This window comes from Chrysemys picta, chromosome 3, assembly GCF_011386835.1.
Source record: "Chrysemys picta bellii isolate R12L10 chromosome 3, ASM1138683v2, whole genome shotgun sequence".
Classification (NCBI taxonomy): Eukaryota; Metazoa; Chordata; order Testudines; family Emydidae; genus Chrysemys; species Chrysemys picta.
In genome coordinates, this window is record NC_088793.1 from 208,582,711 (window position 1) to 208,599,778 (window position 17,068).

At 42.1% G+C, this 17,068-nt stretch overlaps 1 protein-coding gene across 2 annotated transcripts in view; it reads right to left on the reverse strand.

Moving 5' to 3' along the window:
• Positions 1-795: 795 nt before the first annotated feature.
• The window catches only part of HNRNPLL (heterogeneous nuclear ribonucleoprotein L like), a 37,137-nt gene continuing 20,864 nt past the window's right edge, over positions 796-17,068 (reverse strand). For both annotated transcript variants that reach the window (XM_005293549.5, XM_008167066.4), the window contains 7 exons: positions 16,531-16,602; positions 9,235-9,452; positions 8,887-9,008; positions 8,173-8,374; positions 6,038-6,095; positions 5,858-5,956; positions 796-3,875 (listed from right to left, as the gene is read on the reverse strand). In XM_005293549.5, coding sequence (XP_005293606.1) covers positions 3,820-3,875; positions 5,858-5,956; positions 6,038-6,095; positions 8,173-8,374; positions 8,887-9,008; positions 9,235-9,452; positions 16,531-16,602 — 827 coding nt within the window. In that variant the 3' untranslated portion in view covers positions 796-3,819. The remainder of the gene's footprint in view (positions 3,876-5,857; positions 5,957-6,037; positions 6,096-8,172; positions 8,375-8,886; positions 9,009-9,234; positions 9,453-16,530; positions 16,603-17,068) is intronic.

Sequence of the window (17,068 nt, forward strand, 5' to 3'; positions counted from 1 at the left end):
TTAAAGCATACAACTTTTCCGCCAATCTTAGAGTACCCAGTCCTCCACGAATGGGGAAGTACTCAAAAAGCTAGCTATCAGGAGAATTTCAGGCCCAGGCCCAAACAGGTACTGCAGTTCCAGGTTCTGCAAGGAACATGTACTGTTGCTATGGGCCCCCACCAAATCCTCCAGTCCTGTAGAAAGGTAGAAGCACCCCTTCCATTGCCAGGGGATCTACGCACTCTCACAAATAGGAAGCAGGATTTATTCCCTAGTTTAAGATTTACAAAACCAGATTTTTATACTTGTGTGACTCTGGAGTGACTCCCCTGAAGTTTAATGGAAGCACTCTCATGTAACTGAGATCAGAATCTGGCTCCTGGTGTTTTCAAGAGCGGAACAATTCACAGCAAACTAAACCCCAATGCAGGTTACATTGGCCAAAGTCAGGAGAACACAAAGCAAATCTTCTCTACTTCTCCAGATCATTGCATCACTTCTCCAATTGGTGGCTCAGAACAAACATCCCATATGTTGCTTACAAAAGAAACACAAGAGTGAAGTGCTAAAGGAAGGAAATGTGGATGCAGATGTGAGGATAATTTATGTTCTGTGCAAAGGATTAAAAAAGCAAGAGATGTTCTAAGCACTTCCCAGGGTGGGAAAATGGTTCAAACTGTAACTCATGTGTTAAGTGTTGCTATATTTAAGAACTCCATTGCATAGGAGAGAGAGTAAATGCCTCCTGCTGGGACGCAATAGATTCAAATAAAATAAACTTTAGCAGACAAGGAATAAAACCCACACAGCAGGAAGAGGAGAAAATTATATTTAATTATAACCAGGGAAGGAGTTCAGCCAATCACAGGCCAAACCCCCTCCCCCCCCAATGACACTCAGTGACACTACATTCAATCGTATCATTCCTTCCTAACAGCATATTTTCCTGAATATTTTCTTTTAAATCCCTCCTCAAATTATTCACCTTAGCTACAACTTGATGACAGCACAGGGAAGTCAAAGACTACTAAACCTTCTTAATCCTTGCATGTAAAGAAAACATCTTAACGAGGATTAGAGTATGGTTTTGTTTTTATCATAAGGGAATTATCTAAAACAGGATGAACTCCTCTCTGTCAATATTTTATTTTCCCCCTCCAATAATATGTCTATAGTTGAAGCTTGATTTTAAAAGCACCATCCTTCACTTCTACATTGAAAAACACAGTAGTGGGTGTTTTACGACGAGAGTGTGGATGGTTTAAAAATAAGTCTTTTGTATGGCAAGGTTCAATGTTTTGGGTATAAGGCTTGTGAAAAAAGGCAGGAAAATTACAGCAAGACATCAGTGCTTCAGTTTATCTAACCTAACAAGTATGTGACAGAACAGGAGACTGCCAAGAACATCTTCATGTTCTGTACAGATCTTAGTCTCTCCTGTCGTCACTCCCCCTCCTGCCACCATCCCATTCTTTTGTCTCTGTTCAAAAGAACCAGACCACACATGATCTAGAACTCCTGTGTGTGTGTGGAATAAGGAGACCATCTCTGATCTCTGATAGGTGCACTTGTTGTTTCAGGCTCAAGGAGGGCCCACTATGCATCAGTTTAGTTATATGGCAAAATGGCAATAAGAAATCAGACTGATTCTCCGATTACTGATGGACCAGATGACACTCTCAAGGGAAGAACTGCATTGGGATTTCAGATCCACTCCTGACTTAGGGTAGTTTACATTGCAATCAGAGTGCAACTCATATAGACATACCCAAGCTAGTTCCGACCTTCACATGCTGCAGTCACAACTCTGACTGAAGTGTAAACATACCCGTAGGCACAAACTGCTCAGATATTTTGGGTGAAGGGATTTCTAGTTGACAGAACGTCCTCTGAGAGGCTTTACTTTGAGGCTGCTCTCCTTTTCTCTCTCACTCAAGGCTGAACAGCTGTGGGGAAGATGCTTCTCATCTAGACATGGTGGTTCACTGAGGTCATTTTACCATTATATAAGGTGCATTTTTTAAAAACCTGAATGCTTTAAGGTACTGTAATTCATCCTGAAAACCTTGTAAACCCATCAAGTGGCATCACTATTCTAATACTAAACTACAAACTATCTCAGCTGCTAGAACTACATTGATACCAATAGGAAATGCAAACTAAAACAACTCTTAAAGGGGACTACTGTGAGAAAGGAAGAAGTTTCTACTGGCCGGTCAGGCTGGTAGAAGAGAAACCTTTGGGGTGGGCTGCACTTTTTACTGGAAAGGGTGGAATATATAGACCTAGGTACAAATGCTGCCAAGTATTTTATTGGTTTCGTGGCCAGCGAGGCATGACATATGGTGTAACTAACCTGATATTAAGAATGGGGAAAGTTTAATCTGAATATCAATAAATGCAGACTGAGAAGCAGATCTTTTAAGCTGCAGAATTTTCTCTGTAGGGAAGGGTGGAACACTCACTGTTTGCACAAAACACTAGGAAGTGTACTGCATGAGTAATCCTGCACTGGCAGACAGACGAAATGGAGGATCCAATCCATAGGTCGTTCCCATTTAACTTCTATGGTTGGATAAAATGACGTTAGGGTGTGACTGGAGAAAGTACACTGCTACACACTGGGAAGTGGAACACATTTTCTCCCAGCTGGCAGAGAAAAACTGGGCCAATTCTGATCTCATTAATTTTACACCACATAATTCCATGAATTCAAACAGAGTTGTATCTGATTTACACTAGCGCAAGTGGAAAGATAATCAGACCTACTGACTGTATGATTTCTTTTCTGGTCCATGACAAAACAGTCTTAAATCGGACATAAGGAAATAAACAATATGGACAAGGATACCAACTGTGAATTAAGAACAGTCTCCCAGTATGTGACATGTTTTGTTAAATACTCTTACAAGGGGAAAAACCCATTTCTTTCCTCCAATGTCAATCTCTTTTGCCAGGATCAAACTTCTACCTGTTAATAAATTATGGCAATATAAGAAAACCTTAAGATACCACGAGGATTCCATGAACACTGAGAATTTAAATTCACAGGAAGTAAAGTAAATGAAGATGAACACATTGACTGAGGCCTGAAACTTTAATTTAAAAAAAAAAGTTACCCAAGAATGGACTGATATGCCAATGCAAACGGAAAATGGTTTTTAAAAACCATCTCCATGTTAAGTAAATTTGAGTGCACACTATACAAATTGACTGAATAATTGTCTTCTCTATGCTAGCTTTTTTGAAATATAAATCAGGTAAGTCTATGCTACTCAAAATCCAGTATGTGCGCAATGTTAACCTAATGAAAACATTTTATAAATACAAACTTATTTTTAGTATTAATAATTGCAACATACTTCGTTACCTAAACATGTAACCAGAAACAGAACTATTACACGTAGAATCTATCTGCCAATTAAGCCTACAATGGAAAAATACTTGCTAATCCTTTAAACATTATTGAAAACGCAAATATACTTCATTCTTGGATTAAAACAATTGCAGATTTAAAGTTTGGAACGGTACACAGTATCTGTGCATAAGCTACCTACAAGGTGGTTGAATACTTGTAGGTACTAATTACAATTTAGTGAAAAACAAACTTTTTGTAGTAAGTTTACAACAAACATGTTCTCTTCAGAAGCAAAGAGAGAAGGTTTATTCTGTATTTATGAAGAAACATCCATTTATTCTAAAACAAGATAGGAGATCTTAGAATTAAGTGGAAACGAGGCAACATTAGAGCAACAACTTCAGAGCTTCTGAATGAAATGTAGTTTCAAACTTGCAAATCAAGGTGAATGTAGCGCCTAACATGCTTTCTTCTTCTCTCTATAAATGGGATGAAGTAGAGAAGCAAAGCTTCAAGGTATAAGGATTAGAGCCATCTGTGAGAAACAAGGGCAAAATTAAATATTCAGTATAAGCTTTCTTGTATACAATTGTGTCAGTTAAGGGAGCATAGGCTTCCTGACATGCTTAGCAGAGGTGTGTTTTGGGGTTTTTTGGTTTAAATTTTTCGGGCACTCCAAAGCCTCCAGGCACAGGTTCCCTAATAAACAGGGCTTATTTATAGAATGGTGTCATTTTCTAGACTGCCATATAAAACGATAGTTAAGATCACACATACGTGCACAACATCTAGTAAATTGACTAGTATGTAGTAAAAAGTGCCCCCATTATTAACAGCCTCCACTGGAGGATTTATGATAGCAACATTTACAAAGGTGATTCCTAAGCCAAGAGAAGGTGGATGTTCAATGAAAGTGACAAGCAGGAGAAAAGTGAAACTGCTGTCAAAGGCAGAATGGCAAATCGGATGCAGAATTTCATCCTTGCTTGACCAAGAAAACTCTCCCCTCTCTTGGAAACTCTCCCCTCTCTTTTGCCTGAGGCTACTGTTCTGCTGCCGAGGGCTGCTACAGCCGCGCACTCTTGGAGCTCTGGGAGGTCATGGGGGCTTTGTTCCAGTGGAGCAGCCCCCGTTGGGTAATATTAGTTTCGTAAATGTTGGTCAACGCTTCAAGTTTTAATACTATTTTGTTGACCTTGAAGAAAAACAAGGTCTTTCCCTTAGTTTGCTGATTCTGTATTAAGAAAGGACAGAGGAAATTTTTCTTCCCCCTCCTTCCTATCCATTAGGTCTCCCAGAAAAGTCACAGAAAAACAGATACCAAAGAATGAAAAGTGTATTACTCATAATATCTGAAACGCCCATTTCCATTAGCAACAACTGCCTCAAACTGGTAGAATAGCAGGGAAGATACTTCCTCCTCCTTTAGCTTCAATAAGAATTGTAACTAAAATAACCTTAGATATGGGGCTGGATTTTGATCTCACATCCATGAGATCTGTAACATTTCTATTTGCTTTAACAGTTACTCCAGACTTCCACAGAAATCTGGCCCACTATTTTAAACAGAAATACAGGTAACTCTAGTCTCATTTCTATCAGTTTGAAACGAAACTGGATTTACTTGGCCCCATAATTTCTTATTTAGAAGAGGTGAAACCTGCATAAGAATTCTTTGTTTAGAGCAGCAGGTTGAATATTTACAATCCCAAATTGAATGTTTTAAGCCCCTCTCTGGTGTAATGAATTAAATTTTTAGAAGTCATTAAACTGGCCAATATTTGAGTTCTGGGGTTATCAGAGAATATACAGGTTAGATATCTCCATTTATTTTCATTTGGGAAATTTAAGAATCCTTTATTAAGTCAGACAGTAGATTTTATTTTGACTACAGTAGTTTTCTTTATTCCCTTTCTGAGAGCATGGCCGCAGACAGAAACGAGCTTTGTGACGGGAAATCAGTTTGAGCATCCAGAATCAGAGGGGAGCCGTGTTAGTCTGGATCTGTAAATAGCAACGAAGACTAACAGACGTAGGGAGCATAAGCCTTCGTGGGTGAATGCCCACGTCGTCAGATGCATGCGTCTGACGACGTGGGCATTCACCCACGAAAGCTTATGTTCCAATACATCTGTTAGTCTTTAAGGTGCCACAGGACTCTTCGTTGCTTTGAGCATGTTCCATCCCTATACAGATATTATGAGTTCTGCAGCAAGACTCTAAAGGACCTCCATTTTTGTCAGCATTCCTGTAGTCAACTGAAATCTTGGCACCCATTATTGAGAAAGCTCTCAGCACAGGAATACATGTTAGGAACCTTGTCACTGGAGCACATAATGAAGGAAAATCACAAAGGACATCTTTATTTTTTCAAGCTGCAGATTTCACAGAATTATTTGCATCTGAGACACTTCTTATAGAAAAGATATAATATGAACGGGGGGTTGGGGAAATCAGAGAGAAATACATTTTTTAAACAGCAATGTATTTTAAAAAGTCTTAAATGGAATGACTTACTTGGGACTCTTATCTGGTAGTGATTAAGTACAGTGAGGGCCTCCACTGCATCTGTCTTGCATTCCCATTCCAGCAGACCAGAGAGCGTTTTGGCAGAAGCTGGTAGAACAAGAGAATCAGACCTTCTTGCTCCCAGAACAATTTTAAAACATGAACTTTATCTAAAAAACAAATACTTACGTTTTGGATCAAACACTTTATATTTGATGAAAGTGAGAACTTCATGGTCATCACACAACTGTCACAGGAATAAAAGAAGAGATGAAAATATGATCAAGGTTAAGATTAAAATGCCTATTCCCAAATACTGAAGAAGTGACTAATGACGCTTAGCTTAGAAACTCTTGTATTTGACAAACGAGAGTTTACCGGTAATTTTATTTAGGGCAGTATTCTCTGCATTTTAAGTGGAACACACTGAAGGGAAAAAAATTAAGATCTCTTCTGCTGTAAAAGATGTGTGAGAAACTTGGGAAAATAATCATTTCCCAACACAAAATGCTACCTGCTGACTATCTGGGAGTACAGGCACCCAAAACAAAAAACATTCAGCTTAGAGAGAATTTCCAGTAATTTTCAAGACAAGTTATTCAGGAGAATTATAACATGCTTAGATTGTAAACTCTCTGGGTACGTCTACACAGAAATTAAATACCCGTGGCTGGCCCAGGTCAGCTGACTTGGGCTCATGGGGCTCGGGCTGCGGGGCTAAAAATGTCTATACTAGAAATTTTTAGCCCCACAAGCCCAAGTCAACTGATCCAAGCCAGCTGCAGCCATGCTATGGGTCCTTTATTCCGGTGTAGATGTGCTCTTTGTGTTTGTACTGTAACAAGCACAATGGGGCCAATCCTGATTGGGGCTTCCGTGCACTACCAGAATATAATAAAATATTCATTAAGTTGGATAGAAGCTAGGGTTGGGCATTTGACCTGTCCAAAAATAACAGGTTAAATATTGTCAAAAATGGTCAAATATTTTAAAGCACTAATTTATTAGAATAACTATAGTAATAAAAGAGACTTTATGGTCTTCAATAGGCTTAGCCTTTAGATACTTATGTCTAATTACAATAAAAGAGTATTTAACTGAATTATTTGAACTCAGAAAAACGTGAAACCCAATGAAATGAAGTTCTGTAAACTGAAATAATTACCTTTCTAGCAAATGTTAATTTAACATTTAAAAATGAATAGTTATAAAAGAAAAAAATGAAATTAAATCTTCTGTATTGGGAAGAGGTCTAATGACTGAACCCTCCTCTTCCCTCATCATTCCCTTCAGAGTTAATTTCTGTATGCTCGTCTAGTCAGGTTAGATTGCAAGTTCTTCGAGGCAGGGAACAGGTTCAAACTTATTTAATGTGCTCTGTCCACCAGCATGTACACTGGTGGCCAGGTATACAAAGCAAGAAAGAAAGAGACAGACAAACACTATTTGACCAATATTTGTGTATGTACACACACACAATGTTTGTTCTAGAAGATTCCAGCCAATCAAGATGCTTAACTTTCAGTCAGTTCACCTTTTCTCTCCCAAACAGGTGGCATTAGCATGCAATAAAGTGCGTGATCAAGACATTTAGATAAGCTTGCTAACAGATGGCACCATGATGCAATCAAAAAGGCAGGCCACCACGTACATCAGGGCGTTCCTACTGAAATATTTAACCATAGTCAAATAGGTGCTCAATTGACATTATTGACAGGTCAATTGACTGGCTTGCCAAGCCTATTTGAGGCACAAGAAGGTAGTCAACATTTTAAACAAAACCACCAATATAAATACTTTAAACCATTTATATCATGGCTAAATATTTGCACAATTACCCACATGAAGCATGGAGGTAGCTTTGAGGTATGGAGAGAGAAGAAATGACTGAGCAACCATTAAAAAGAACTAGGAAATCCCTAGTTAACTTCTCAGCCATGCCTTGTAACCTACAGTCATGTTTTATCTTCTCCACCTTCTCCCTTTCCCCCACCCTACCCTTCAAACAACCATGCACTAACATCTCCATTTCTGGCTCTTGCTGCTCACATTTTGTTTGTTAAAGCTGCCATTTTTCCAGGTTCAGGAGACAGGAGTACAAAGATCTTTTCACAGCTCAACTGGATAGATTTTCCATAAAGGGAGCAATGCTAAGCACTGCAAAAATACAGGGGCCTCTGTTCATATATAGCATTTAATGGGCTCCAGCTTAAACATCAGTATTGTTACCATTCAGTTACCACAATTATTTCTTATTCAAAGTACAGGGAAAGACTGTGTAATTCCCAATACCAATGTACGCTACCATAGTTTTGATTTCCTACCTTTACGAAGGTTTCTTCAGTCACACACAGGGGTACATTATAATAATGTAGCACGCAAGAGGGTGGCTGGATTATATTCTTGGATGCTTGGCCAGCACTGGTGAAGCGATTATTCTTGCTCATAGCAAAATCCTTGTAACTACTTGTACCATCCTCCAGCTCGAATATTTGACTGGGAACTACCGAGTGCTGCTTGGACACACTGAGATTTAAAGATACATAGTTGAGAAACACCCCCCTATTCCGACTGACACTGTTCATAATCATACTTTTAACATAAGGAGTCTGGAGGCAAGAAGAACAGATGACATGCACTTGCAGCAATGTGAAAAAAGTATTGATTCCCTTGTTTAATACTTGGAGAAGGGTTCACAGATATGGCAATAAAAATATTTCATTAAATGACTGTCAGAGTTAGCTATTGTCTTTGTACGTTAAGTCAAGTACGTTTACCAAGGTGTGTGTTGTAGTGTTAAAAACTGCATAGTGCATGTACATCTGGTTTATATCTTACAGATTTACAGCTTGAATATCCAACAACCTTTCTGATGCCCTATTTTGTAACTGTTATTTAGCACCTTAGATTCTTATTCCAACTGAATTATTTGAAAATTTTTGTGAAGAGTCAGCCAGTTGTTGTAGCAATAGGGGGCTGACATTTTGCAGTCAAAGCACACCTGAAAGTGAACTGTCAGTAATAAATTGCATATTTACCAGACATTAAGCCTCTTCCCAAATAACTTGACATTGTTGAGATGTGTGACAGCTCTTTCTACAGCATACTCATCACCCATTTCTACCAATGCTGTGCCTGGAATCGTCTTCATAAATTTTACCTAAAATAGTTCAGGAATAAGTGACAATGCAGTTCAAAGGAAACCTCTACTGTAAGAATTTTGCAAGTTCTTCTGGAAAGTTGTTACGTGCCAACTTAAAGTTTTCCCTGGTATCAATAACTCTATGTCTAGAAAATAAGCTGTTCGCAGCCCTTAAATTCCAACATTAGATAGACTGAGTTGGGTTTAGTAGCAGCTTCCAAGTTCATAATAAAATATGTTTTACCTTTTCAATATTTCCGTACAAGCAGAACAGGTTGAAGACCCTCGAACAGTTCATCTTTAGCTGATGCAACCCACTAACCATGACAACTGAGCCAGAAGGGTTTCCACCATGCATGTAAGAGGAGGAAGCCTGGGGTAGTGGGTAAGCAACAAGCTCTGGAGTGTCCCGAGATCCCATTCGGTACCGGCTTGGTAAGGGTAACAAAGGACCATGTGATCCTACAGAAATGACAGAGACCAGGTTAAACACTACTCAGCATAACCCTCGTTTACTTACAGGGTATTAATGCTTCACTATATAAATACTTGATGTAAAGGGACACTATCCACTAAGAATTCTTTGTAATTTACTAATTTAATTCCTTTTTCTCGCTAGAAAAAGATTCAGATCATGCAGTTTATTTTCCTCCACTCCCCCCTCAAGGGCTCTTCCTCAATGTTTAAGTAGTTTCGATGTTCAGTTAGTTTCTCCCCTGCTGACAAATCAGTGTAACAGCAGAACTGATGTCAAGTGCACAAACTGAAAAGAATATTTTAATAAGAATTTTGGCTATTGTACTCTTAGAGGTTACTTGTTAATGTGTTTGCCCTTTAGAGGACAAGCCTGATATTTTGAATCCAGTAACTGCATCTCATGTAGGCCTTGATGCTGAAATTTGCTGGATGCAGGCACAACAGCCCACCATAAACTGCAGCATCAGAACCATAATAGGTAGTTCCCCTCTACCACTACGTACCCATTTAACATACCCCTCCCAACACAGCACACAAAAATCCCCACAAGAAAAGGTTAGGTTCTCTTAAATAAGTTGTCTGGCCAATTTAATAGTCTACTGGCAGAGTGTCATGCCTCCACAAAGGGAAATCAAAGTTTGAAATTCTAGCTTGAGGCCAGGCAAGGTTGGAATAGTTCCGAGGCAGGGCACTCAATTTTTTTGGGGGGTGGGGGTGGGAAGGGGGAAGATGTGGAAGGCAGGGAAAGAGTCTTTCTTCAAACAGTTCTCTAACTTATAAGCAGCATGCATATTTAAGGCTCTACATTAATACAAATGAAGGCTGCCTTGTTTTTCACTATAAGTAAAGCCTCATTTTTCATGAAGCAATGTGACAAATTTCACAGTGGGCTAAACTGCATAAATCAATGTTTTAATGGTCACATTTTACTGACCTGACACAAAACACTTATAAAAAGGTGCCTGAAGTATTTCAGTGAATCATTTTCATTCACAGTTTAGCTTGTAGGGACTTTAATAACAGTGTTTCCTTTATGGTGCTAGGGAGGTCTCCATTCTTCCGAGGCCTGGTCTGCCCTACAAAGTGAGGTTGACGGAAGGCAGCTTACATCAACCTAGTTGTGCATGTGTCTATGCTTAAATTTATCTCCCACTTATGTAGGGACCCCATTAATACCACCTCCTCGAGCAGAGGTGAGCTGTGGTTGATGTACTGAGGTTAATGTAGCACGAGTATAGGCACTGTGTTACCTAGGTCGACCCTAACAGTCCTCCAGCAGCTGTCCTGCAATGTTCAACACTGACTACTCTGGTCATAATTGTGAACTCCAATGCCCAGGTATCATGGAGACCAGAAACTCTCCCCACCCGCTTTGAAGCCCTGCAAACTCCTGATTGTCCAGCTTGGCTAGGCACACTTAGCTGCTCTCCACTGTTGTGTGCAACTGCCCAGCTCACCATGCTGGGTCCAGACACACCTGGCTGGAATACACAGGAGATATTAAATCTTCTGGGCCTGTGAGGAGAAGCTGTGTAGGCAGCTACAGACCACAGAAATGTGGACATCTATAAGCAGATTGCCCAGGGATTGCAAGAGAAGGGATCGGACACGGACTAGCAGCAGTACTGCATGAAAGCAAAGGAACTGAAACAGGCATATCAGAAGGCCAGGGAGACCAACGGTTGATTGGCATCAAGCTGCAGACCTGCCACTGTTACAGAGAACTGGATACCATACTTGGCGGAGACCCCACTACCACCCCACAGACCACTGTGGGTACATCTGAGAGCCTGAATCACTGCCAGGACAAGGAGGTAGCAGAGGGTGGGGACATGCGACTGGTGGGTTCAGCTATGCTGCAAGCCAGGACCTGTTTGGGACTCCCCCGCAGTCCAGTCAGTTGAGCATGGATGACCTTGATGCAAGGGATGGACTCTCGGGTAAGTGTGTAAATGTATTTCCCATTACACTGATGTACTTACAGCATCCCCCAACTCAACAGGACAACTACTGATTTTTCATTAACCTACTTGTACTAGAAGAGGTAGAAGTACAAAACGCAGAGTTGGTATCTGCTTTTCATTCCCCTGTACAGTTAGGCTGGGGAAAGGTGCGGGGGTGGTGAGATGTCATGCGGAACAGTTTGTTTATGCACACAGGGATGGCCCTTGAATCCTCCTGACAGATCTCGATGACACTTTCATGGAGGTACTCTGCAATCCTCTCCCAAAGGTTTCTAGGGATAGCGCCTTATTTCTTCCTCTGCAGTAGGATACTTCCCTGCGCCAGTTGGGGATAACTTCGGCAAGCACAGTTGCGGTAAACAGGCTAGTGGGATATGGGCAATGCTTCGGGACCCAAGCAGCAGCTGTCAGGGCCGGCTCCAGGGTTTTGGCCGCCCCAAGCAGCCAAACAAAACAAAACAAAACAAAAGCCGCGATCGCGATCTGTGGCGGCTATTCGGCTGGAGGTCCTTCGCTCCGAGCAGGAGCGAGGGACTGTCCGTCGAATTGCCGAACAGCTGGACGTGCCCCCCTCTCCGAAGTGGCCGCCACAAGCACCTGCTTGATAAGCTGGTGCCTGGAGCCGGCCCTGGCAGCTGTGCTCTCGGTTCCTTTGTCACCCTCAGGAGAGATCAGCAAAAAACACCACCGCCTGTGGAAACGGTGCCACTCCCATGGCCCTATACTCAGTTTCATGCAACTGAGCAAGTCCCTCAATTTCCCTTGCTCCTGGCAGGCCTTACACACCAGGGCTGGGGCTAAGAGTGGTGCCACGCACAAGCATCAATCAGCATGTCTTGTTTAAAACTTCAGGGGAGTAAGGGAAGGGAATTCTGAATCTTAACTTTCACTTTCCATTGTGACTACTGACAATGGTACCTCTGTGCACTTGATCTGTAGCTGCTGCCTTGCAGCCTTAAGGGGTTCCCCTCCACATCTGTGGAATGTCCGAGCCAGATAAGGAGGAGAAAGATGAGGACTTGGGATGACATGTTCAGTAAGATCCTGCAAGCCAGTGCTGCATCAGTGAGCAGAAGGCCTGGAGGGTGAATGCTGCAGTCTGTAGGGAGATGGAAATAGCGGGCAGGAGAAAGGCCCAGGAGCCCAAGCAGGAAAAGGAGAGGGAGATGCACCAGGACGTAATGGGGCTTCTCCAGCAGCAAAACACAGATGCTGCAGACTCTTGTGGACCTACACGTTCAACAGTCATGGGCTCACCTCCCTTTGCAGTCCATGGAAAACTCCATTATAGCACCTCACTACACATGACCTCCCCCCCCCCCCGCCAGCATTCCACATGGCATCAGAGGCCACATCCCTACCTCTTACCACTCCATACCAGGGGACATTAAGGACAACCACAGCTTCACATTTACTGACATGGGACAGACACGGTTGCTGTACTTGTAGCTAAAATAGACATGAATGTTCTTTCCCCTTCTTAAGCTCTGGTCCATAAATTTATGATTTTTTTAAATGTATTTGCTTTTAACTTGCACAGAATTTCTTTTGCAGTGTTTTCATTACTCTGTACAATTCTAGTGTTTGGAAAATAATTCCTCTTGATTACGTCACACACATGCTCCAGAATGGTTGGTGGTATTGAAAGCACCAAGGGTTACTGTAGTGTGAGACAACTCAGAGGCTCAGTGACAAACAGTGTAACAATCATAATGTATAGCAAACACCACAAAATTAATAGGTGCATTGACAATGTTATATTCATAGAGGTACACCAGACACCACACAACGTCTAACAGGCTCCACAACAGCAGGGGCAGGCAGATCACACTACACCAACACACATTACTGTGGTTCACTATTAAAGTGCTCTTTCAAAGCCTCCCTAGCTGTACATCTTTGCATTGAGCTCTTCTAATAGCCCGTGTGTCTAGCTATTCAAACTCAGCAGACAGCTGCTCCACCGCTGCACTCCACCCCAGCAGCAACTTTTCCCCCTTTGCTTCACAGATATTATGCAGGACACAACAGGCAGTTATGACCACTGGGATATTTTTTTCACGGAGGGCCAATCTGTGAGTAAGGATGCCAGAGTTCCTACCAAAAGCACATTCAACTGTCATTCTGCACCTGCTGAGCTGGTAGTTGACTCTTTCCTTGTTGCTGTTAAAGTGGCCGGTATACAGCTTCATGAGCCAGGTGAGGAACTGGTAAGCTGGGTCTCCCAGGATTGTTAATGGCATTTCAGTATTGTCAATGGTAATCTGCCAGTCAGGAAAGAATGTCCCTGACATTGCTTTCTGAACAGTCCTGTGTTCTTAAAGACGTGTGTCATGCAGCTTCCCTTACCAGCCAACATTGTCGTCAGTGGAACGTCTCCAGTGATCCACCAATGCTTGCATAACCATACAGAAGTAGCCTTTTTTATTGATGTACTACTCTGTAGCAGGGTAGACTGGTGCCAAAACAGTGATGTGTATGCCTCATATCACTCCACTGCAGTTTGGGAACCCGTTGCTGCAAATCCATTCGCTATGTGTGGTGCATTGCCAAGAGTCGCAGTCCTGTGTAGCAGAAGACAATTAATGGCCCTGCAGACTTCCCTGACAATGGCCCCCACAGTGGATTTTTCAACTCCAAAATGATTTCCCACTGACTGGTATCAATCCAACATTGTAAGTTTCCACAGTCCAATTGCCACTTGCTTCTCCACTGTCAGCGCAGCTCTCACGGTGGTGTCCTTGTGCTGGAGGGGCTGGGGCAGTCTCAGCACACAGATCTAGGAATACGGTTTTTGCGCATCCGAAAGGTCTGCAGCCACTGCTCATCATCCCAAACCTGCATTATGATGTGATCCCACCAGTCAGTGCTTTTTTCTTGGGCCCAGAAGTGGCACTCCATCATCTGCAGCTGCTCTGTGAACTGGTTCTTGCTAGCTATGTCTCACTGCAACTTGTCCTCTGTGAAATTGGTCTGTTCCCTGCTGATTCAGTTCCTTCTTGTGACTCTGCAAATACCAGAGAATTGTGCATCCTGTGCTTGCAGTGCTCATGACAATAAAGTGCTGCGCTGTGCAGGCTCCATGCTTCTGTCAGAGATGGTGGACAGCGAGGAAGGCCACACAGATTCGTGGGAATTTTTAAAAAGGCGTGAAAAATCAGGGACATGGATGACATCATGACAAAGTTGCATGCTGGAAAGTTGACCCCTTGCTCCCAGTCACGCCTGCTAACTTGTTTCTGCCCCACCATGCATTGCCAAAAGTTCCCAAAGACAGTGCACTGGAGGTGGCGAGCTGCACAATGGGATACCAACCCATAGTGCATTGCACTGTGCAATGCCACAAGCACTCCTGGTGAGTAAGTGCAGTGCCAATGCAAGGAGCCAAGTTTGCATGCACACAAGTGATATTCTAGGGTGGCTTTATAAACGTTTGTAGTGCAGATATGGCCTGAGTCTGAACAGTTTAGTTTTCTCCCAGGCAGAAGATATGATACAAGGAACCTACCCTGCAGTCTGACCCACTGAGAGCAGCAACCAGAGGAGCAAAATGTCCAAAAATCGCATAGGAACTTAGCAGAAAGAGGACTGTGTTTTCCAAGAGTGGGAAAATTTTCTTTGAGAGGAGAAAGGGGACTCAGCTAAATTGGGTGGGCATGTTTGTGTCCCTTCTTTTCTCACCCTAACAGCGAAGAGCAAATGGAAGTAATGGGAATTCAAGACTTGAAGGTCGCTGGGAGAAAATAAGTTAGAAAGTTAACCTGTATTGTACTGTACAAGACATCTGCAGAGGGATAGCTCAGTGGTTTGAGCATTGGACTGCTAAACCCAGGGTTGTGAGTTCAATCCTTGAGGGGGCCACTTAGGGATCTGGGGCAAAATCAGTACTTGGTCCTGCTAGTGAAGGCAGGGGGCTGGACTCAATGACCTTTCAAGGTCCCTTCCAGTTCTAGGAGATGGGATATCTCAATTAATTAAGACAAAATGCACTGACTTCTGGGGATTAAGATGACCAAAAAATAAATAAAAACTTAACTTGCATGTGAGACTTACGTAACGTTTCAGAAATCCTATCAAGATTTCCGCCTTCAGACCACTGAAGATGGACTGCATATGTTGGGGTACAGAATACTAGATGCCCTAATGGAACTGAGGTCACTTGCTGACTGAACTTTGTAACAGCGATAGCAATAATTCCAAAGCTCTTCCCCCCAGGTGTTAATGACATACCACCAATTGCAGACAAACAATGACAAGATGGATAATTAGAAGGAAAACAAAAACTGCAACTAGTAACTTTGAATGCAAGTCTCAAAAAGCTCCAAAGATTTCCCTGAACCGATTTCAGGGAACAAACACTGTATATAGATATCAGTTATTAAGTTGTACTGCACTGTCTAGAAAAAAAAAATCTTGGTGCAGATATTTATCCCCTTGTCACTGTCTACCATGGTAGCAACTTACAGAGGATATTGTCCAAGAGGATAAATTTGAACTGTGAAGAAAAACAAAACAAACAAAAAAAAACCTTTTCCCTAAAAAAGGGTTCCAGGTGCAAAACACTACAGGTTTCATCATATCACAAGCATCATGAATTGACATTGGCACCTGTGCAACAGCAATACTGACAAACTGCAGAAGCCTACAGAAGTCTAAAATTATGTAGATCATACTTCAGTGCCAGTGGTTCTCAAACTGTGGGTCAGGACCCCCTTTGAAAGGGGTCGCCTGGGCTGACTTTGACTTGTTGGGGTCTGGGGCTGAAGCCCGAACCCCATTGCCCAGGGCCGAAGCCAAAGCTGGAGGCCTTCAGGCCTGGGCAGCGGGGTCAGGTTACAGGCCCCTGCCTGGGGTTGAAGCCCTTGAGCTTCAGCTTTGGGCCCCCCGCCCAGAGCGGTGGGGCTTGGGCCCCACACCCGGGGCAGCACGGCTTGGGCAGGCTCAGGCTTTGGTCCCCCTCCTGGGGTCGTGAAGTAATTTTTGTCAGAAGGGGGTCACGGTGCCATGAAGTTTGAGAACCTTGTAACCTATAAATATCTGTAATTCCACCATACAAAAAACTAGAAACCACGAACCATCTGCCACCCCATGTAACTTACCATAGCCATCATGTCTAAATGATGAAGGATGTTCTCCCAGAATGGCTTGCCTCTGGCGGCCCTTCCCTCTGTCTAATGTACAGGAAAAAAGCAGTTTTAACAAACAGACACGTACACACTAATTCTCAAATTAAGATATAAGTTTCATCTAATAAGGGGAAAAAAGTAATTTGATTCATGGTTAACTTAAAATTACCCATTCAAATCAGTTTTTAAACACAAGCTGTCATCAGAGGACACCAAAATTAAGAAGAGGTTGTCTGCATAACAAATTCCACTTAAGTTGAGATTTTTTTTTGGCAAAGAAAAGGTACAGACACTTTAAATTTATGGGAATACTTGAAAATTTTCCTAAAGCAACATCACACAATACTATAGGTAACATTTTAGAGTAGGATTTACCTATGCATGTCTTAAAACAAGTTTTAAATACAGTACTTTTGAAAAACAGTACCTGAATCCTACTATTAGCTTCAACAGCAACACATTTTCAAAGTGGGCTTCTTTCAAGAAGTTTCAGCATAAGCCAACAACAACC